At 54.9% G+C, this 20,581-nt stretch overlaps 6 protein-coding genes across 6 annotated transcripts; 4 read left to right on the plus strand and 2 right to left on the minus strand.

The window, feature by feature from the left end:
* Nucleotides 1-3,955: 3,955 nt before the first annotated feature.
* On the plus strand, nucleotides 3,956-6,271 carry DCS_06513 (glycosyltransferase family 90 protein; the record flags this gene model as incomplete). The annotated part of the gene is made up of 1 exon (XM_040803801.1): nucleotides 3,956-6,271. The coding sequence occupies one exon, from the start codon at nucleotides 3,956-3,958 to the stop codon at nucleotides 6,269-6,271; it is 2,316 nt and encodes a 771-aa protein (XP_040653905.1).
* A 1,631-nt stretch (nucleotides 6,272-7,902) lies between these two features.
* On the plus strand, nucleotides 7,903-10,019 carry DCS_06514 (tyrosine-protein phosphatase non-receptor type 6; the record flags this gene model as incomplete). Its single annotated transcript, XM_040803802.1, has 3 exons — nucleotides 7,903-8,457; nucleotides 8,701-9,353; nucleotides 9,428-10,019. The coding sequence occupies 3 exons, from the start codon at nucleotides 7,903-7,905 to the stop codon at nucleotides 10,017-10,019; spliced, it is 1,800 nt and encodes a 599-aa protein (XP_040653906.1).
* A 1,804-nt stretch (nucleotides 10,020-11,823) lies between these two features.
* Nucleotides 11,824-15,276, plus strand: DCS_06515 (uncharacterized protein; the record flags this gene model as incomplete). Its single annotated transcript, XM_040803803.1, has 2 exons — nucleotides 11,824-14,631; nucleotides 14,725-15,276. The coding sequence occupies 2 exons, from the start codon at nucleotides 11,824-11,826 to the stop codon at nucleotides 15,274-15,276; spliced, it is 3,360 nt and encodes a 1,119-aa protein (XP_040653907.1).
* A 634-nt stretch (nucleotides 15,277-15,910) lies between these two features.
* DCS_06516 (uncharacterized protein) lies at nucleotides 15,911-16,291 on the minus strand (the record flags this gene model as incomplete). The annotated part of the gene is made up of 1 exon (XM_040803804.1): nucleotides 15,911-16,291. The coding sequence occupies one exon, from the start codon at nucleotides 16,289-16,291 to the stop codon at nucleotides 15,911-15,913; it is 381 nt and encodes a 126-aa protein (XP_040653908.1).
* A 985-nt stretch (nucleotides 16,292-17,276) lies between these two features.
* DCS_06517 (phospho-2-dehydro-3-deoxyheptonate aldolase) lies at nucleotides 17,277-18,961 on the plus strand (the record flags this gene model as incomplete). The annotated part of the gene is made up of 2 exons (XM_040803805.1): nucleotides 17,277-17,830; nucleotides 17,986-18,961. 2 exons carry the CDS (start codon nucleotides 17,277-17,279, stop codon nucleotides 18,959-18,961), a joined length of 1,530 nt encoding a protein of 509 aa, XP_040653909.1.
* Nucleotides 18,962-19,412: 451 nt separating this feature from the next.
* DCS_06518 (Aldose 1-epimerase family protein) lies at nucleotides 19,413-20,518 on the minus strand (the record flags this gene model as incomplete). Its single annotated transcript, XM_040803806.1, has 3 exons — nucleotides 19,413-19,793; nucleotides 19,855-20,166; nucleotides 20,261-20,518. The coding sequence occupies 3 exons, from the start codon at nucleotides 20,516-20,518 to the stop codon at nucleotides 19,413-19,415; spliced, it is 951 nt and encodes a 316-aa protein (XP_040653910.1).
* Nucleotides 20,519-20,581: the final 63 nt, after the last annotated feature.

Raw genomic sequence — 20,581 nt, forward strand, 5'->3', positions numbered from 1 at the left:
GGCGTACTTATCTAGGTCTAAGTATAGACCTGCTTTACGTAGGCGTTAAAGTACCCCTTTTACCTTCCGAATATGGTCCGCCTTAGAGCCGCTTGTATATACTAAGATATCGTCCAGAAAGGCCGTTACGAAGTTACCTAAATTAGTTCCAAGTACCCCGTTAATGTAACGCTAGAATGTTGCGGGAGCGCCTGTAAGTCCGAACGGGTAGACCAGCTATTCAAATAAGCCGAAGCGGGTGCGGAATACCGTAAGGTACTTGCTGCCGGGCGCAATACGGATCTTATGGAAGGCCGCCCGTACGTTGAGTTTCGTAAACCAGCGGGATCCTAACAGGGAGCGCAATATTTCCTTTATTAGCAGTAGGGGATACCTATCCTATATCGTAATCTTGTTTAGTATACGGTAATCTACGTAAAGGCGCTAACCCCCCCCCGGTTTCTTGGTTAGGAGGATCGGTACCGCTACCGCTAAGGAGCTAGTACGTATCTACCCTTTGTCCAACAATTCGGTAATCTACTGTCGTACCTCCAACAACTAGTCCCGTAGCATATTGTACAATAGTCCCTACGGTAGCTCTAGGGGTTCCTCGTTGGGCCCGGTTTGCAGCTTAATGTAGTAGTCCCTTAGTCCCTGGTGCGGAGGAAGGCCGGAGGCCTACGCCTTATCGAATAAGTCGGTAAACTCCTTTAGGTAGGCGGGTAGGTATCCCTCCGTCCCGCTGGGCTTAGGGCTTGGTGCTACTTAGCGGAGTACTACCGAGATCTCCATTAAGTTGGTAACTACCGCTTGGCTCTCCGGTTCGGCTATAACAGACGAAACAGTTGCAATTTTAAGGTTGTAGCTACCGCGCTACGGCTGTATATCTGCTGCTTATACTACCTGGCCCCTTACCGCTCTAATTGTAAGGCGGCGTTCGGCTGCGTACAGGTCGATACTGCGGTATTCTATCCACAGTAGGCCTAGTATTGCATCTCGGCTAAGGCCTAGCACTACGTATAGTACCGCTAGAGACTTCTAGCCGTCTATATCGAGCGCAACTCGTACTATATGCGAGATATATAGATATACCTCCGTTAGGCCGCCCTAGCGACGTATTACTGCTACGGCTATCTTTAACCGGCGCCGTACCGGTAGTAGAATAAGCTTAAGGCGCAGACTTTGGGCCGTACGTTCGCTAATTGCGCTATAACAATTGCAACCGCAATCGATTTAAACGTTTAAGAAACGGGTAGAATTTACAAGCGTTAGGATAAGGAACGGCGGCCTGTCCAACTGCGCCTCGATATCCTAAAATTGCTTCCTTTAACGCTTGGTCCTCCCGCTTTAGTCCTTATCTATACCGTCTTGCCCTTGCGCGAGACTTAGCTCGGGGGCGCTTTGTTTTCCGAGAACTAGTCTAAGGATTCCTCCTATACGTTCTCCCTCTCTGTATTTACCCGATGAATGGATAGATTTTGTACCAGTCGCGCCGCGGGCTGCATTTTGCAGTCTTTAATAAAGTACTGCTTGGATCCGTAGCGTAAACAAGCGCCCTCCTCCTTACGCGCGTTAATTGTACTGCGGGGGACCTAAGTTGTACGCTGGCTTAACGACTGCCCTGGGCTGGTCCTTGTTCCTTGGGTTACTGGGCGATAGCGCCCTATAGTTACTGCATTAATGCCCGTTATCCATGCGTTACCGTCCTCGTCCGTTATAGGTTTTGTCGGGGCTGTTACGCGGCCGTAGCGGTTCCGGTATTTCTCCTCCAAGCGGTACGATTCAATATCTACCGCAATGCTACGGTAAATATTAACGGCCGCCTTGTAACTATCTCGTAGGATATTACGCCCAATACTGCTATCCCGCATAGTCTTATTGAGCACGCAACGCAGCTTAACGAGTTTAATTTCGTCGGGCCAATTTATTCCCCTAGCTAACGCTAGCTTTTGTTTAAAGCGCACGTAGAATGAGGTAAATGCCTTATTGCTTACTTGCTCTAGTTATTCGAGCTCGGTCTGCGCTATCTCCATCCGATAAGGGTCGGCGAAAACGGATTCGAGGTAAGCCAAGAATTATAACGGGTTGTACTGGTACGACGGCCCTGCTTCGAAGAAGGCTGTAACGCGGGACTAAATCTTGGGCGCTAAGTACTGCCAGACGAATATCCACTGGTCCTTGTCGGTACCGATAAACTTACGGTCGGTAACTAGCTTGTAGGCTATAAGTATCTTCCAGGCTGTAAACGTAGTCTTATCTCTATCGTATGGTGCCCCTGTTAGTATTGGTTTACGTCGGACTTAGGGAAGTATTGCTGGGCTATTAACAGTTAAGGGGGTCCGTACCGATCCCGACGTGGTACCGGGCTGCGCCTCCCGGGACGCTTGGTGCTGCATTACCGTAGCGATTTGCTGGCGTAACTGCTGGATTTCTGTAAACCAGTCGGGTAGTGGTTGGCTAGCGGTAGCATTTTGTTCGCTAGGTAGTGCGTTGTTGTCCTGTTGATCCATTGTTCAATAGTCTGCGGCCTACTGCTTGCCGTAACGAAGGGAGGTTTCTTAAATGTTATGGAGTCACTAGTACTACCAGTATCTAGTGGTCGGAAATAGTTGTTAAGAAACCTACGGAACACTAACTTAAGGTACGAGGCATTGGAGTACTTATACTCCAATACCTGCTTAGTCATAGGATACGAGTCACGTACGGTAGCGCGTAGCTCTATCCTAGGACATAGCTCTATTAGGCAAAGCCTAATATCATAACAAAGATATTAATTTCTAACGGACAGGGCACTACTTATTATGTCTAGTAAATATTAAACGTTAAGCTTCAATGCGTAAATAAATAAAAATACTTACTAAGCGTTTTCACATTAATATTATAGTATTTTATATAATATCTCGTATTGAAGCAAGTACATAGGAATAACCTGGGCATTATGATAAATATTATACATTACAGGCACTAAAAAAACCAATTACAGTATGTGTTACTGCTGAAGCCTCATGCACAACTAACCCTTGGTGCAGGAAACTGCGCCTCCTCCCCCATGAGCTTATCTGCGCGTTACGTCGGGACGGTAATTATCGTGCGCTGCGACAAATTTGAACATGCGACATCGTTGTGCCCGCCCTACATGGATAAGTGATGCGTTCCCCGCGTCCTAACAATGCATCGAATATTCCCATTTGATTGTTGTATTGAGCATCAGAGCGGCAACGCGTGCTGTGCCATATGATGGTACTTCGTGATGAGACGATGGCGCGGGTTGCCGTGAAGCAGGCCGCAGCTCTGTGGCAAGTTCTGATTCTCATTTCAAAGACTATTCTCACTGTTAACACTGTTTCAGTTCCATTCTGTCTTTTGGGCGTATCTCCTTTTCGCTCGAACGCTATTCGTTAGCTGGTAAGGCCCCGATTCTGATATTTGAAGGAGTGAAGGCTGCTGACAAGTGGATGATGCCAGAGCAACCACGAATGTCGTTCTTCTTGCTATTCCTCCTTTCGGGAGCAATATGCCTTGCAGCCGGTCATTTGTGCAAGCCGTTTTCTGTTCCACCGCGGCGACTCGCTGCCAACCACCACCACAACCAAGACCTGTCCCCATATCGTATCGCTACGAGCGAAGCCCTCTGGGCTTTGGAAAGTAGTCAGCTTCCAAATCGGCCCAGGAGGACGTCTCTACCAGCCTTGTTGCTCTGCATTGTCATGCGACTGGAGTTATTATACTATGTAAATACACGGCAACGGTGCTCCATCTCGGGCGTCGAGGTGAGTTTACTTTCCTCATCTCCGCCGCGTTCTTTTTGACCTGGTTGCTATAGGCCTTTGCGTGTCCTCTTTTGATCGGCTACGAAGCCTTATCCAGCCAACGACAATGGGGTATTCCACACTCAAAAGGCACAGACGACCCATGGCGCAGTTGTTTTGATGACTTGTACGACTGGTTCACCGGCTCACGTATAGCCGCGGTCATCATGACTCTCAGTACTTGCATCCTCGCCTTGGGCACATCCATGTCCATGAATCAAAGCTTGTCTTCTACCTACCTGTGTTTCGACCCCATTGACAGCAGGCCGCGAACAGTTCTGCTCCAAATTTTGGCTGTTATTCTGGACTGTATTATTGTCAGCATACTTTGGAGGATTCTGACCTGGTCTAGGACGGCCAGACTTATGTTACGCACTCTGGGCAACACACTTCTCATGTCCTCTCTGCTCATTGCATCTATGTGGGTTGGCGGGGCCTTCCTGGGTAGCACACAGAGCTTTGGCGTCCCCTATGACGGCTCGCATTACCTTTTTGACGTCTTGGTGGACGCATCCTCATTCGCCATTTGGGTGATCTCTACGTCATTTTGGGTTTGCGAGACGTCACCGGGTACAGCAATCAGCGTGGTCACAATTCTCACGGGAACGTGGAGTGCCACCGTTAATGTGCTTGGTTTCGGTGACTGGTTGCATCAATCGCGGATGGACAGCTTGCTGCCATTATGGCTCGTCGCTCTTGGAGCCGTATTCTTCGCCTATTCTCACGAACTTCGTCACGTTATCTTCATCCAACGCGCCTTCTTGGGAATCCTGTTGGTGATACTTTTGGCGGTAACAGCAATCATCACTCTCAATAGAGGAGTCCAAGTATTTGAGCAGCGTCATCCGATAAGCGAGCTGATCTACGAGGCTCAGACAAAGCATGAGCGTTGGCTGGTCAAGGCAACGACAAGTAGTACGCTCTCTGCTGCGGTGTCAGTCTACGAGGAGCGACACTCGGGTCGGTCTCCCCCTCCCAATTTCGCCGAATGGTATCAGTTTGCGTCGTCTTCCACAATCATCATTGATGAATTCGGACAGGTTGACAAGGATCTCGCCCCGTTCTGGGCCTTCTCTCCGTCTGAGCTTCGAAGGCGGGCAGATATCATGGCTTCACTGCCGGGCATCGCCACTATCGCTGTGCACGACGGGCTAGTGGAAATACGTGGCGATGGTGACGAGAGAGAAAACTCGGATCTGGTCGAGCTGGCAGAAATGATCCGAAAATTTTCAAGTCATCTTCCAGACATGGTTTTACCCATCAACCTCGGATCAAACCCGCGCATTCTTCCTTCCTGGCGAGAGTTTCGGCAAGAACAACATGCTGATTTGACGTCGATGATTGATTCTACGTTGAAGAGGTCAGCCGGTACCTCGAACCAGACAACTGCCTCAGACGCGCGCAACGGGCCAGAACTTGATACGAGCCCGATCCAGGCGGTAGCCTTTCGCCAGATGCACGTCGGTGCATGCCCTCCTGGTTCGGGGATGAGAACGGGTTTGCGACAGAACGTTGGGAAATTCTGCTCACACTGTGCGGACAGGCATTCGCGGGGCCAGCTGCTGAATGACTTTGGCCTGTCACTAGAAATCTGCGCCCAGCCAGACGTGCAGTCTCTGCATGGTTTTTTCCTGGCCGACCGCCGGCCGCCTCCCGTCCGACAGCTACTGCCCCTGTTCAGCGCGTCCAAAGCCGACGGATTCGGCGATATAGTGATCCCATTGCCGAGATCTAGACCGGAGAAGCCTGATAGCACATGGCAGTTCACACGACGATATGATAGCCTCTACTGGAGGGGCTTGGTAGGAGATGCCAGTTCCTCTAACGACAAAGCACTCCGTGGGAGCCACAAACTCAGGCTGCTTCATCTCCTTAAAATGCCAACGGCGCAAGACCGTGTTGTCATGATACTGCCCGTGTCCGGGAAGGAGAACTTGTACAAGCCAGAAGTGGTCCCTGCCTTTGATGCCAGCAACGCGCTGCGGTTCTCCGTCGAGATCAATGACTCCTCGGCCTGCTCGGGAGGGCGCTGCCAACTCATCAAGCAAGCATTTGGCATGAAATCGGATAACGAGGAGCCCCTAGAATACCGCTACGTCTTATTGACGGATGAGGATGACGGCCCTCCAACACAGGTATTGCGTACCATGGGGTCAGGAAGTGTCCCCATGGTGTCGACGATATTCCGTACGTGGTACACGGATCGCATCGAGCCATGGCTTCACTTTGTGCCCATTGACCTCCGCTACCAGGCCCTGCACACGACACTGTCCTACTTTGGCGGCATAGAGAAGCCGGTGAAGATCAAGGGCAAGGCCACAAAATTCAACGGTAGCGTGAAAGACGGCGAATGGATCAGCCATCAGGGCCAGAGGTGGGCGGCCAAAGCGCTGGGGATGAAGGACATGGAAGTCTATCTTTTCCGAGTGCTTCTTGAATGGGGTCGACTGATTGACGACCAACGAGGCGAAATGGGAGGCTGAAAAGGCGATGACGGGCAGACCCAAGGGAAAGAACGGATAATTACCGGTTGGTGTAATCGTGGAATGGAGCAATATCACGTGCTGGTAATTGCAGGCTATCATCTGCAGCCGCTGTGCCGTTGGACGTTGAATGTGAAGCGAGAGAGTGGTAACTGTTTGCCATTGTACGCCGGTCCAGTGAGTGCTGTTATCGATTCCTGCTTTCCTGGCTGGTGTACGCGCGGAGATGGCGCCAAGGAGTATGGATGAGGAATGCATTACAACACTCTTGTCCGCTGATGCCTGCTCCGTTGCCCCTGGTGGCGGTCCTCAGTCGGTGGACTGTGGCTATAGCACATGCACCTGTACGTGGACGTAGATGGCCATATCATCCATCCATCCGTACGGAGTAGTAAGTGCCTCATTTCCCCAGTAAGGCAGGTGTCTCTGAGGCAGGTCAGCTACCCGTAACCATACGATGCTACCTACCTACCTACTAAGGTAGGTACCGGGTAGTACTAGCAACCCTCACTGCCTGCTGCGTAATTGTAGATGTAGGCACACGCATTTGGCGACGATGACACCCAACCACTGCCCAAGCGCCGTACCAGCGAACTACCTACTAGGTAGTCAGTAGCCTTGACCAAACAACACGGATGGCCGGCTGCTCCCTCCATGTTGACGGTACGACACGACTCGGCGCACAATATTTTGCGCCGGAGCTCGTACCTCACCCCGGCCTCAATGCCGGCATTCGTGACCGTTCGGCAAGCTCGGCGACTGCTGGGTGCTGGGATGCTGGCCATGCGGATGGGATGGTTCGCAAGGCCCAAGGTGTGAAGAGGGAGCATCCGGGTCAGATGTTACCCAGCAGTAGCAGGAAGTTGGAATGGCTGCTGACCTTCCCCGCCCCCCTCTCCCACCCCAGCAGCTGGCCTTGTGGTCGGCATCCTCCCCGGTCGGCGGGTTCGCACATGAGATGTCTCCTTCTGCGCTTGCTTTCCGCGACCTATCCTCTTCATCGCCCCTCTTAACCAGCCTCGCCACTCGAACTGCCGTTATCTACTAACAGTGCCCGCATGCCCACCGAGCAGGTGTCAAATGGGTGCATCTAGGTTCATGGTAGGTAAGTGGGAAGAAGTGAAGGAGGTACCATGGCGAGCAAGTGGGCGAGTACAACAAGAGTACTGGGGGATAAGTTGATGGGTACGGTACCGTCGAATAATTGTGTTGGTCAGTAGCCAAATTAGTCAAGACCGCAGAATGTTTCCCCCGACTTCAACTGTGCAGAGGAGACGACCAACGTCGTCCTGCTCTCCTCTCACCTCGTCGTCCTGCTCCTGCTCCTCCTGCTTCTCCTGCTCCTCCTCCTCCTCCTCCTCCTCCTCCTCCTCCTCCTCCTCCTCGTGCCCCTCCCCGCCTCCTCCCCTCCCGCTCAAACCCCCTCTCTTCGTCCTTCTCCTCTCCACGATCTTATTCGTCACCATCAAACGATCAGGCAGGCAGGCAGGCAGGCCGCACCACTCGGCGACGCCTTTCGCCGCCCCCCCGCTTCTCCTCTTGCACTCGCCCGATGATGGGCTCTTGATTCTTCTTCCGCGCCCGCCTGCCTCCTCTCTTGCTTTACTCCTTCTACCTTTGCCCCCGCCGCCATGGACCCCGTCCACGATGTGGCCAACATCGCCAGCGCCCTCTACAGAGATGCTCGCCTCGCCGCCGATGCTCCTCCCTCATCCCCGGTCTCGGCGTTGCTGCGGCGTCAGGATCGGGCCTCCTCTCGCCAGGTTCCGTCCCCATCTCCGCCCCCCCCGCGCTCCTTCATTCCCAGGACCGGTGATGCGTCGTCGCGAAATGCCATCTCCTCCGTGGCCATGGCCACGCCCACGTCCACCACCCAGCTCCCGCTCCCGCTCCCCCAACGACACCAAGCACCCCCCCCGCCGAGGAAGGACCCTGCGCCTTCCATCCCTACCCAGGCCACGGCGGCCACACTGGCCTCGATTGAGACCAGCAACACATCGTACAGTGCCGACACCTCCCCCAGCCTGCACCAGTCCATCTTCTCCCTCAAGGATGGATCCGACATCTCTAACACCCGCCGCACCAGTAGGAGACGTACCGGGCCTTTATCGCAGCAGTCCAGGGAGCGGGCTGCCTTGATACGGAAGCTGGGCGCATGCGCTGATTGCCGCCGGCGACGGGTTGCTGTAAGCCGTGCGTTCCTGATTCCCGCCATTCTGTTCGAAATACGCCTTCCACTGCTTGCCTGCCTGCCCGCCTGCATGCCTCCGCCTGCCCGTCCAACTGCCCGCTGCCCGAGTCTGGCCTCTTTACCCCCGCCAGCGCCCGGCTCTGACCCGGGCAGGCGCTTGCTGATTTCACAGCGCCTTCGAGACGCAACCCCGAGATCGGATCCGCTAACATGCTTCTTCCCACTTGCCCGCGTATAGTGCCACCCGAACCACCATAATCTGACCTGGGAGGATCTCGTCACAAAGTTTCACAGGTCGCACAGCATCGGTGTCGAGGACATGGCCCCCTTATCCGACCCTGGCCGTGCGCCGAGCCCGGCAGCGTCCCTCGCCGCGTCCCAACCGCCCTCGATGCATGATGATCAGCAGATGATGGACATGGACCCAGTCACCCCCGCCTGCCACCAACCAAGTAGGCTGCCCCTCGGAGAGGCTCGCATCCGTACTCCCCTCCCTTCGGGCCCGAGGCTCGAGAAGTCTCTTTCCCTGCCTGGTATCGAGAACCTCAAGAGTGAGTTGCAGAACAACGTCCCGGCCATGCTCTCCACGTCGAACCGGGGCCGATACAGCTCCGTCTGCGCTTTGTTGCTTTTCTGGCAGGAGGACGAAGATGCCGCCGCCGTCGAAGCAGCCGTCAAGAAACTGGCCCACGTCTTGGAGAAGTACTATCACTATACGTTTCACATACAAACCATTCCATCCTTCTCGGACAGGTGCAAAAACTCGTGGAGATGGCTCTCGCAACAGCTCAACAAATTCGCCGACGATCGCGACCAGCGGGACGTCTTGAAGATCGTGTACTACACGGGGCACACCTATCTCGACGGCAACCGGGAAATGGTTCTCGCCAGGTAGGTAGTTGTAGTGGTCCTCTGCCGTGACCCTCGAGAGCCCGCTTGCGTGCGAGCCGCTGACCGATCGGGAGCTCGAGGGATTACACAAAAGCATCCACCATCCGCTGGAGCGGCATTCAGCAGATCCTCGAAGAAGCCTGCTCCGACGTTCTCATACTCATGGATGCCGCCTACTACCCATCCTCGAAAATGGTGCGCCAGAAGGGTGTGCTGGAGCTCATCGCCGCCTCGGTGTCGGACGAGCACCTCGTCGCCCTCGACCGATGCTCGTTTACCCGCGCCCTGGCGGAGCATCTGCGGACCCGAGCAAGCCGCTCATCCCCGCTTTCTGCCGCGGAACTCCACTCCATCCTTCTTGCGACATATCCAAAGATGATACAGGATCGGAGCCCCGAGAAGGAGACCATCACGACCTTTCCCGCCCCCTTGCACTGCATGATGTCTGGCAACTCGCGACTTCCCTCCATTTTCCTCTCCCCCATCTACCAGTACAGCCCACTGCGCAACAGCTTCTCGTGCGAGAACAGCCCTCAGCTCCACCTCTCCATCAGACTTCTCGACGACAATGTCGACGTGGACAGCTGGAGTGAGTGGCTGCGGCTGATGCCCGACGGCATCAAGGACGTCAGGGTTGACGGCTCTTTCCGAACCACGTTCAGGTAACGTGTGGGCACCGTCTATCATATACATGGCCTTGCTGTGCCCGATGCCAATCGTCACCACGGACTTGCAAGGCGGACGCCCGGCTGTTCGATTTTTTTTCGATGCATGTTCGCCGTCCAACCCTTTTGAGATGTGTGCATGTACCGGCCCCCTCCATCCAAACGTCATCATGATGGCCAACGCTTACGAACGAACTGATGAGTTCAAGATTGCACACTGCTTGCTAGACAGTTGGCTGCGAGGTGCTCGAGACGAAGCCGGTCGTGAGCAAATAGATGATCGGAGGTTTATTAGACGCACGTGGGAGCGCTGCACCTGACGGTGGTTGACGTCGCCGTCACCTTCACCTCCCCGGGAATGACAGTGCAGGCTGGCTGAGGCGGATGCTCTTTCAGCAAGTCCAGGTTGTCCTATGTCGTACGAAGTATACCCGGCTGCTACAGCACTGCGATGAGATGACTGTACGGTTCGCACATATCACTCTTTCGGCGAGAACCAGCGATCAAGATACCCAACCATTAGTACGGACAGGTGTAATTCCGAGGTTAGCAGTGGTCGGCACAAATGCGCCCCTCGCTCGTTTCGATCCGTTTCGACCGGCCCGTTCCTGTATCTGTTCTACGACAGCACACCTACATGTACAATACACCTACAGTAGCTACTCTGTACTTTGGCGAATTTGACCCTGTGCCGCAACTGCAAGTACAGTATTACACAGCATTTCCGCGAGGTCTAGGAAATGTACGGAGTAGTTGTACTTTCATTGAGCACAAGTAGTGTGGTGTGCTTTTTGCCGTTGCCGAGCAACGGTACCTGGCAAAGGTGGGGTCATGAAAACCACTCGGTACAAGCGAGTCCTTACGGAGTACTCCGTACACTTAAGTACAGTACTTACTGTTCATGTAAGTACGGAGCAAGTACCCCGTTAGTACAGTACTTACTTTGCAGGTCCACTTAAGCATGGTGTACAGGTACGTGTAGTTGTAAGTACATTGTCCGTGCTACAAGAATGGTTACAACTTTCTGTTGTGATAACGAGCCGTCTTAAAACGATGGCATGGCTTTCATTTTCTGAGAATATGTGAATGTTCCTTAGAAGTTCTCGAGAAACTGTGAAAGACAATGAATCATTTCTACTTATCCCAACCTCGTGTAGAGTTGTGGTCTGTGGTGAGTTTCTACTTGGAAGTGAGGATACGCGAAAAGTTTGGAGCCAAGGTACAACGGTCGGCCAGTTTGCATCATGTATTATTACTCCGTACTGCATCCGTAAAAGTACAAAAATGTACACCCGTACAACAAGATTGGTAATTACATGCAGTATTCCATAAATCGGTGTGATATTTCACACACAACAAAGGTCCACCTGCGTTGTTGTACTTGTACTTAAATAAGTTTAGAAAGTTGGTGTACAAGTAGTAAGTTGGTGTCGTATTCGTTCAAGCACAATGTAAATATACTCCGTACAGTATGTACTAATTTACTTAAGTACTCTGTAATAATACTTTGAGTACAGTACAGAGTAAGTAGGTACTGATTATATCTATCTAAAGTACATGAAAATACAGAGTACTCCGTACGGGTACCCTGCTGTACCTGTACTTGCACTTGCACTGATACTTGTAGCTTCAGTGGTAGTCCCCACACCCGAAAATCCCCACTAGGCCCGCTCGGAACTACCCTGGGCTGGAACGCAACAACACAAAGTAAACATCACCTCTGGTGAACTGCTCCGCAGCGACCTCGGGCTTTACTTCATTCGAATATCTTGCCTTCCCCAACGACTTCAACAGGTAGGGCTTCAATGATGTTGGACTCTCCGCCCAAACGAATAACGCGTTCTCGCGCTGCTGCCAAGGCAAGCGAGTCAACGGTCAAGCATACTAAAATTATTCCGGCCTCAGTCAAGGCGAGGACGACGGGACCTGCGACTGCGAGCACGAAGAGCACAGCGACGAAGCGCAAGACAAGAGCGGACGAGAACGAGAGTGACGCCACGCAGCAAGAGAGAGGCACAAGGAGGACTCCAGCAAACACTGTGCCTTTAAAGCTTGTCCACCAGAAGCCAGAACGAGCTGCATCATCGCTTACACCCGAAGCCGCACCAGCACCACCGAAACGGGCACGCGGTCGACCAGCGAAGGAGACATTGCTCAAAGAAGATGGGAAAGCAACGACAGCACCGAAGCTCCGTGGTAGGCCAAGGAAGGCTATGATGTCGGGGTCGGCTGAAACGGCGACGGAACCGTCAAGGACGAGGACGCGAGGTCAAGCAACAACCGCCAAGGTCGACTCAATAACAACTTCAGCGATGACAACGAAAACGAAAGCTACAATGAAAACGACAACGACAACGATAAAGGCAAAGTCGGGTGCGAAAAAGACCGTAAAGTTTCAAGAAGGCGACGGAGATAAGGAGAACGTTCTGCCCAAGCCCAAGGCGCAGGAACCAGCAACGACGGGCATTCGTTCACGACCTGCCCGTCGCGGTGGTGCACCGTCAGCTCGAGCATTGGGGGAGGCGTCTAGGGTTGCGTCTGAAAGCCCGGGATCCGACCAAATGCCGCCCTTGAGCCCCAGGAAGGTGACGCAGATGCGCCTATCTCGGGATGCCGACGTCTCCGAGGACGAACTTGCGATGGACAAGGCCGATACGCCAGTCCAGCACATGATGAAAAACCCCATCAAGCCACGACCGGGAATAATTTCTGGCGCCAAGAACATGACAGAAATCCCGAGCAGTCGCTCGGAGGCGATGGCTGCCCTGAATCCTCCGGGCTCCCCTCGACGCCCTCAATCGTCGCCGCCCAAGGATTCGCTCAAGTCCCCCGCCAAGAAAATGGGCGCGGTGCTGCTGCCTAGGTCGGCCAAAAAACCGCCATCGTTCTGCAGCAACGAAACACCATCGTTCAAGACGTCTCTCTTGCAGTCGGCTGCCAAGAGACCACAGTCCCCCATCAAGAGCATCAACTTCACCCCGGCCCATACCGCCAAGCTGCAGCTTGAGCAGCCGCAGTCATTCATGAAGAAGACCATGCTAGGCTCTCCAGCGAAGCGAGCGATGCCCGGCTTTCCGCCCCTAACCCCGACAGACCCGAGCGACGCCACTGCACTGACTGGTTCCCCACGAATGAAGCCTCTCACGACGGCTACGTTGCACATCGGGATGGTGACAGACAAAGAGTTCTACGACCAAACAGGAGAAGACGAGCCCATTGAGTCACAGATGGAGGGCCTCGAGTTCTCAGGCCGCTTGTCTGCTGTCCTGGCCCGATCCGCCGATCCTGTGCTGACGGAAAATGCGAATTTCGACGGCGACAAGGGAGACGAGATGGAATTGGCCAACAGATCGGCCGAGGCTGTCATTGCCGATGATCAAGCTGAGCGAAATCCCATCCCACCTACTCCACAATCCGTTTCGCGACACTCCTGTGAAGAAGAAATCGACGACGACGTCGCACTGGAGAATACGGCTGCTGGTATGGAAAAGTCTGCAGAGGTTCTGCAATCCGAATCTGAGTTCTACGAGCCAAGTGCCGGAAAATTTACATCTGGCTTTCCGGTCGCGGGCACCGGCCCTTCTACTCCTGCGCCACCTGCAGGCACGGCTCTAGAGACCTACGAGCCAGGTGCCCGGGTGGGCTCTCTAGCAGAGCAGTCGGATGCGTGGTCTGGGAGTATCACTACCAAGATCTGCAGCGGCACAGTCGTCACCCGTCATGGTACGTCAATGGCGGCTAGTGGACTACATGAACCATCGGAGGGGCTTGATGGACCGCTGATGACCAGCACGTACTTTGAAGACGAGATGTTGATTCATGCCGATTCAGTCGCGATGAAGCCAGAGTCCAGCCCTGCAGCCACAGCTCGGGAAGAGTTCGACAGCCAGTTCATCGACATCACGACGACTGATGAGGACATTATTGTGGCCCAGGATGCAACGAGTCTGGAGCCCCAGCCGACTCTATTCGACGATGGTTTGTCCGAGGCAAGCCAGGAGTACGGGGATGAAAACCAGGTTCCCATGGATTCAATTGATACGAGCCAGCACACTGCTCCAACGACACCTGCTCGGCTGACGTATAACGGAGGGTTTTCAACCACAACCAAGGTGCCCTTGAAACCGGCGGATATGTCGACGCCAGGGGCGAGCAACGTACACAGCCGCAGCGCTCCACGCGCGAGCTCTATGCAACATCCACAGTACTTGCCCAGCGGTGCCAGCACCAACTCATTCTCACCGAGGAAGCGGAAGGGTGGGCGAAGCAGCGCTGTAGGATTAGATACCCTAGTTACGGGTACGCCGTCGAGGTCGGAGCTTTGGTCCGGCATGGGAAACCTGACGCGGACTCCTCGGCGTGACTTGAACCAGGCGCTGCTCAGGGGCGCCGTCGTTTTCGTCGACGTCAACACGACAGAGGGCGCAGATGCCAGTTGCATCTTCATCGACCTGCTGAACCAAATGGGGGCTCGATGCGTCAAGTCCTGGGACTGGAATCCAAACGGCGAGGCCAATGGTGAAGCGTCGAAAACCGTGTTTGGAATTACGCATGTTGTCTACAAGGACGGAGCGAAGGGCACGCTGGACAAGGTCGCCGAGGCAAAAGGCATTGTTCATTGCGTCGGAGTCAGCTGGGTTCTCGAGTAAGCTTGGCAACATCCTTTCGTATGCAGCATTCGACTAATAAGGGAAACTAGTTGTGAGCGCGAGAACTGCTGGCTCGATGAAGCTCCTTACTCCATTGACACGGCCCACACCCGGCACGGAACGGCTCGTCGACGCAGGAGCATTGATCCCAACGCCCTTGCGAATCTTCGAGGTGCCAATGTCGAAAGGGAGCCGCCGCAAGCATTCGGCACACCGCCTAACCGCCGCGACAGCTCGCTGTGGATGCACGTGCTGTCGGACAGAGATGAAGAGGAAGAAGAAGACGGAGACGAAGATGGCGAGTGGCCCCGCGTGATACTGACACCGGTTCCAAGGACGCCGGCCCCGGAGGCGGTTGCGAAATACGCCGCGGAGCTCTCGGGCACGCCCTATGGAGAGGATGACGACCAACTTGACTCCTCACCTACGAAGATGGCTCTTCTGACGCGGACGTGCCCACCAAAGCGAAACCCTCACCCACACATGGGGCATGCCATCTTTGGTGGAGATAAGGACGACCAGGTGGTTTTGAGACTGATGGCCGCTCGACGGAAGAGTCTGCAGTTTGCCCCCAAAATCGGGAGTCCCCTGTCCAAACACTGGGACTAGTAGACGCGTACTGAGTGCGTACGCGTGCTCCTGCGCCAACTCGTACTCGTGCATGCACGCCTACTTGTGCGGGTAGGTGCCGGTCAGTCACGAGGTGAACGAGGGAGTTCTCGTGTCGACTGGCTCATGTCTGGCACACATGGTATTTACGAGGGACTTGGACCCTGACCAGACTGGTTGAGCATTCAATATTTGTTTCCAGGGGGGAAAGCAACGGCAGGACATTTGCGAGGAGTGGGCGGTGCGGTGAAGGCGGCAACAGAGACTGGTTTAGCGCCAGGTGTTTCAGGAGTTTAATGGATTTTTTTCAAGCTCAGATGCGATACGCTACACGTGCAGGACTGTCCAGATGCACTCTCCTTGCGCATGGGCAAGGTAGAACACAGCAGCGAATCCATTCTCCCTGGCTGAGATGATGGTAGTTTTACGTCGCTTCTCTCGCGGTACACGGGTAGATTCGAGGTTGCGTGAAAGATGTTTTATTGAATGACCCCCCATCTGGCCCTGCAGGCTAGCCGGGCTTGAAATTGGGCTTCCCACGACTGGCCGCACCCAGGCGGGTTGGTGAGATGAGCGCGACAAGATGGTCACGATTACGCGGATGATGAGCCGTCATGATCATGTGCGGGCAGTCTTAGGCCCGGACAAATGCAGTCATGGCCCTCACGGCGTCCCCATCGTGCGCCTTGAGGAGCTCCGTGGCCTTTGCTTTGCTCAGCTCCAGCTGCTCGACGATGAGGGCGACGTCGGCGGCGTCGACCTTGACGTTCTTGGCAACTGCTTGCGTCGAAGAGCTGGACCCTGTTCCGCTACCGAGGCTCTTCATGGCTTTATTGACTGCATCTTGATCGATGTTCTTCGCTGCAGAGGAGTCGTCGTTGTTGGCATCAAGGCTGGCGAGAGCTGAGGCGGCCTTGCGATCCTCGGCAGAAGATTTAGTTGCCGTTGGGGACTCGTCCTCCACATCGCCGTTGGCCACCTTTGCAGCGACGGCCGAGGTCCGCTCACTGGCCATCCCTGTGTAGTTGTAGGTATATAATTTGTAGATGTGAGGCGCGATTGAAGTGGAGGCGCGTGAAGTGATTGGTGCTTCCTCGTGGTTTCGGAAGTCGTTTGGGGATCAAGCGTGCATCTGGGCGTCCAGCGCGTGCCGCGGAATGAGTGGGGGACGCAGGCGGAGCCAGGAAAGTTTGGAGTGTTTTACGGAGTACGGAGTAATACAGTACGGAGTAATACGGTACCTAGCCGGTAATAATATATTACTGTAGTGAGCACATTATGGAGCGGTCTGTACTCCGTACTTAACTCCGTATTACAAGCACAGTACCAATGTGAGTACTGTAAGTACTGTAAGTACTCCGTACTTTGGGCCTTAATTAATACGGGCAAATACCATGCGTTGATGGTACGCCGTTGGCCTATAGCTGCTACTCCGAACAATGACACTACCAACCCGCCCGCGTACTAGTACTTGCACACCAGGTATTTTGGTGTTGAAGCACGTTACCTCGAGGGCTCTCTGCTGGAATAGGGAGCATATACTTCCGTACTGAGCAGATGGAAATTTCATGTGATAAGTAAGTATTCGGAGTACGGAGCACAGTACAATAGATAAGGTACCGTATACTAATAAACCCTCGAGCATTACTGAGAAATAGTGCACGAGCTGTACAACGTTTACTTGCATGCACGAGTACTTGTACTCCGTATAGAGTACGGTAATACTTACTCAAGTACTGTACAAATGCGCAGTTCATGACAAGGCGCCACAAAAAAAAACCCTGTCGTGACTCAGCTGGCTGGCGTATTGGCAACATCTCTCAAACTCGGCATTACCGTACAACCGATCTATCTTCCTGTAATCCAACTGCACCTATACTTGCACCTACAAGTTTCATCTAGGTGGTGGTTCCCTGCCCGCATTGCCTGCCTGTCCAGTGACGTACCGCCCGTCGGCCGACCGTCTGTCTCGCCGCTTGGTGTTCCTGTCAGCAACGTCAATGCTCGGCGGCCAGGCCAATTGTCCCACGTTCACCGCGACGGCACTTGGTCGACAGTCGACAGGCGATCAACGGCAATCAATGGCATCTGAACAAAAGCCTGGCTGGACGCCAGCCTCGTGGCGCTCAAAGCCCATCCGGCAGGCGGCCACGTACCCAGACCAGGCGAAGCTCGGCAAGGTCGTCAACGAGCTTTCTCGCCTACCCCCCCTCGTCCATCCCAATGAGATTCTCGCCCTCAAGGCTCATCTGCGAGACGTTGCCCGCGGCAGGGCCTTTCTCCTCCAGGGTGGCGACTGCGCCGAGCTGTTCGACTACTGCGAGCAGGGTGCCATCGAGTCCAAGATCAAGCTGCTGCTGCAGATGAGCGTCGTCCTCATCTGGGGCCTCAACAAGCCCGTCGTCCGAATCGGTCGCATGGCCGGCCAGTACGCCAAGCCTCGCTCCAGTCCGACCGAGATGGTGGACGGCAAGGAGATCCCAAGCTTCAGGGGCGACATTCTCAACGGATACCACGTCGACGAGCGAGACCTGGACCCGAACCGCTTGCTCAAGTGAGTCTCCATCACTCTTGCCGCCATGCTCTGCACCCTTGTATCCTGTGCCCTGTACTCCGCAACTCTGTGCTCCAGCCTGGGTCGAGCCGGTCCAAGTCGTGACTGTCCCGGCGGTACGATGACGCTCAACTAACGCACCCGCCTCTCCAAAGGGCTTATCATTTCTCGGCCGCCACCCTCAACTACATCCGCACGGCCATCGCTTCCGGCATCGCCGACTTGCACCGGCCACTGGATTGGGGCCTGGGCCACGTCAAGGATCCCGTGCTCAAAGAAAAGTACTCGGCCATTGCCGGCAGCATCCAGCAGACCCTCCGCTTCTTGCAGGTCATCAACGCTCGGCCCGGCGAGCTCGAGACGGTTGAGCTCTTCACTAGCCACGAAGGCTTGCTACTCGAGTACGAGCAGCCTCTAACAAGGCTGCTCGAGGGGCCACCCCCGATGCCTGGCCCGCCACCAAGCAGCAGGGCACCGAGCCGGGCGCCTTCACCGGTCGCCGATGGCCCCGCAGCCAAGAAGGAGTATTTCGACACGTCGGCACATTTCATCTGGATAGGCGACCGCACGCGCCAGCTCGACCACGCCCATGTCGAATTCTTCCGAGGCGTCGCCAACCCCATCGGCATCAAGGTTGGGCCCTCCACGCCCGCCGACGACCTGCTGCACCTCCTCCGCACGCTCAACCCGGAATGCGAGCCGGGAAAGATCACCCTCATCACCCGCTACGGCGCCGGCAAGGTCGGCGACCTTCTTCCCCGCCACATTCGTGCCGTCGAAGACTCCGAGTATCGCCGCTGCGTCGTCTGGCAATGCGATCCCATGCACGGCAACACGCTGTCGACGCCGACGGGCATCAAGACGCGCCGCTTCAACGACATCTACCGCGAGCTGCAGGAGTCGTTGCGCATCCACAAGGAGCAGGGAAGCTACCTCGGTGGTGTCCACCTTGAGCTCACCGGCGATGCCGTGACCGAATGCCTGGGCGGCAGCGAAGGGCTCGGCGAGGACGACCTATCGACCAACTATACGTCCTTTTGCGATCCCCGCCTCAACGAAAAGCAGGCCCTCGAGCTGGCCTTCCTCATTGCCGATCACTTCTCTCAGGAGCAGAAGAAGGAAACGCGATGAAAAAGGCCGGGAACTTGTCCTTGCGATGTACTTGGATCATGCATGTAGGGGATTTAATAGTTGTTTGGTACCGAGTGCATCGGCCAGAGCACCAAACGGTAGATCTGACGCATACCTCTGCTGTAGGGCCCTTGCCCATAATCTTTCCGTTTTGTGCTCTTGCCAGGATTGATGCCGAAACCAGGAATCCCTAGAGGAGCAAACAACACGTCCCGTCCAAGCCCCCCGACGGGATCGAGGGACAAATTCACTGTCATGGCTGGCCGGCCATTGCCAACTAGTTCTTCGCAGCCCCTGAAGTCATGGCTCGAAACTATGTCATTCATTCACTCGAGTAACCGTGCTTGCACCAGTCATCTGCCCTCCGCATCGCCCATGATGACAAAAGAAACACAGGCTCCGGAGACGATATTCCACAGCGGAGATCAGCTCGTCTATGCCGTTGGACGGCTTAGGGAAGGAAAATCGTCTGCGCCCCTTCAAAGGCATCTCCTTTGTCCAGCTTCTGCCACCCCTGAACGCTACCGGCCTCGACGCAAATCATTCTCTTGAATCCGTCCTTGGGAGAAAAATCGGCCATGGCGGCCGACTTGGCATCCCAGGGGTTCCACACGACGGCCTGGTCGAGGTTGTCGCGGAAGATGTTGAAGCGGGGTTCGCCGCCGTCGGAGATGACAATGGCCTTCTTGGAGTCCTTGGTCAGTTGGTAGACTCTGTCCGTTTCACCGGCAATGGTGAGGGGCGAAGATGTCCCCGCCTCGGTTTTGGTGCCGCCGACTCTGTCGGTGTATGACGCGTCTTCAAGCCCGCCGACTTGGACGGAGGCGATGTCCTGTTGTGATTCTGATGAGCCTTCCGTCCCGTACCTTTCAAAACTCGAAGGGGGCGCATACTTGAACTCTGAAGTATGTGTGGAAGAGGGTCTGGATCTCGAACGGCTCATTCCCGTCGTTCGTGATCACGAGGGTGGTGTTTAAGCTCTCGCGGTCGAGCGTGACGCTGTAAAGGAGGCCGAAACTGTAGGGCCAGAGGCTACGGGTGGCTTCATCAATACCCTCGGATGACAGGCCAAAGTCGAGCTTGACGTTGGAACTGGAACCCTCGCTGGTGGACTTGCCGAGGAACTCCCAGCGAACATTTCGGGCGAAGCCATGCTGGGGGAGGCTGGACGTGGCAGCGTGGCTCGCGTTGGGGGGGCCAAACAGCTGGTAGTAGGACCATCATCGTCAGCGAGTTCCGTTCGACAGCTTTCGCCATGGACTTTGCGTGTCAGATGAAACCGGTACGACGAATACGTACCGGGAAGACGATGGGAATCCCTCCCCGAACCGGCTTGGAACCATCGAGCTTGGCAGTTTCGCTCAGCCAAAGCTTCTCGTCACCGGCGCAATCCTTCCAACTCAGCACCGTGGCACCGTAGAGCAACACCTCGATGCTCTCGCCTGTGTGGAGTGAGGCAGTGACACGAGTGTTGTCTTGCGAGATGGTGACTTGGGGCTGCGGAGGGAGCCCGGGCGTCTTAACCAGAGCAGTCGGTTTGTTGGGCCTGTCCACCATGTTTGCTATGTATGTTTGACTTCTTCCGATCAGCTTTCAACGAAAGCTTGGGTGATGCCTGAG

This window comes from Drechmeria coniospora, chromosome 03, assembly GCF_001625195.1.
Source record: "Drechmeria coniospora strain ARSEF 6962 chromosome 03, whole genome shotgun sequence".
In the NCBI taxonomy this organism is placed as follows: domain Eukaryota; kingdom Fungi; phylum Ascomycota; class Sordariomycetes; order Hypocreales; family Ophiocordycipitaceae; genus Drechmeria; species Drechmeria coniospora.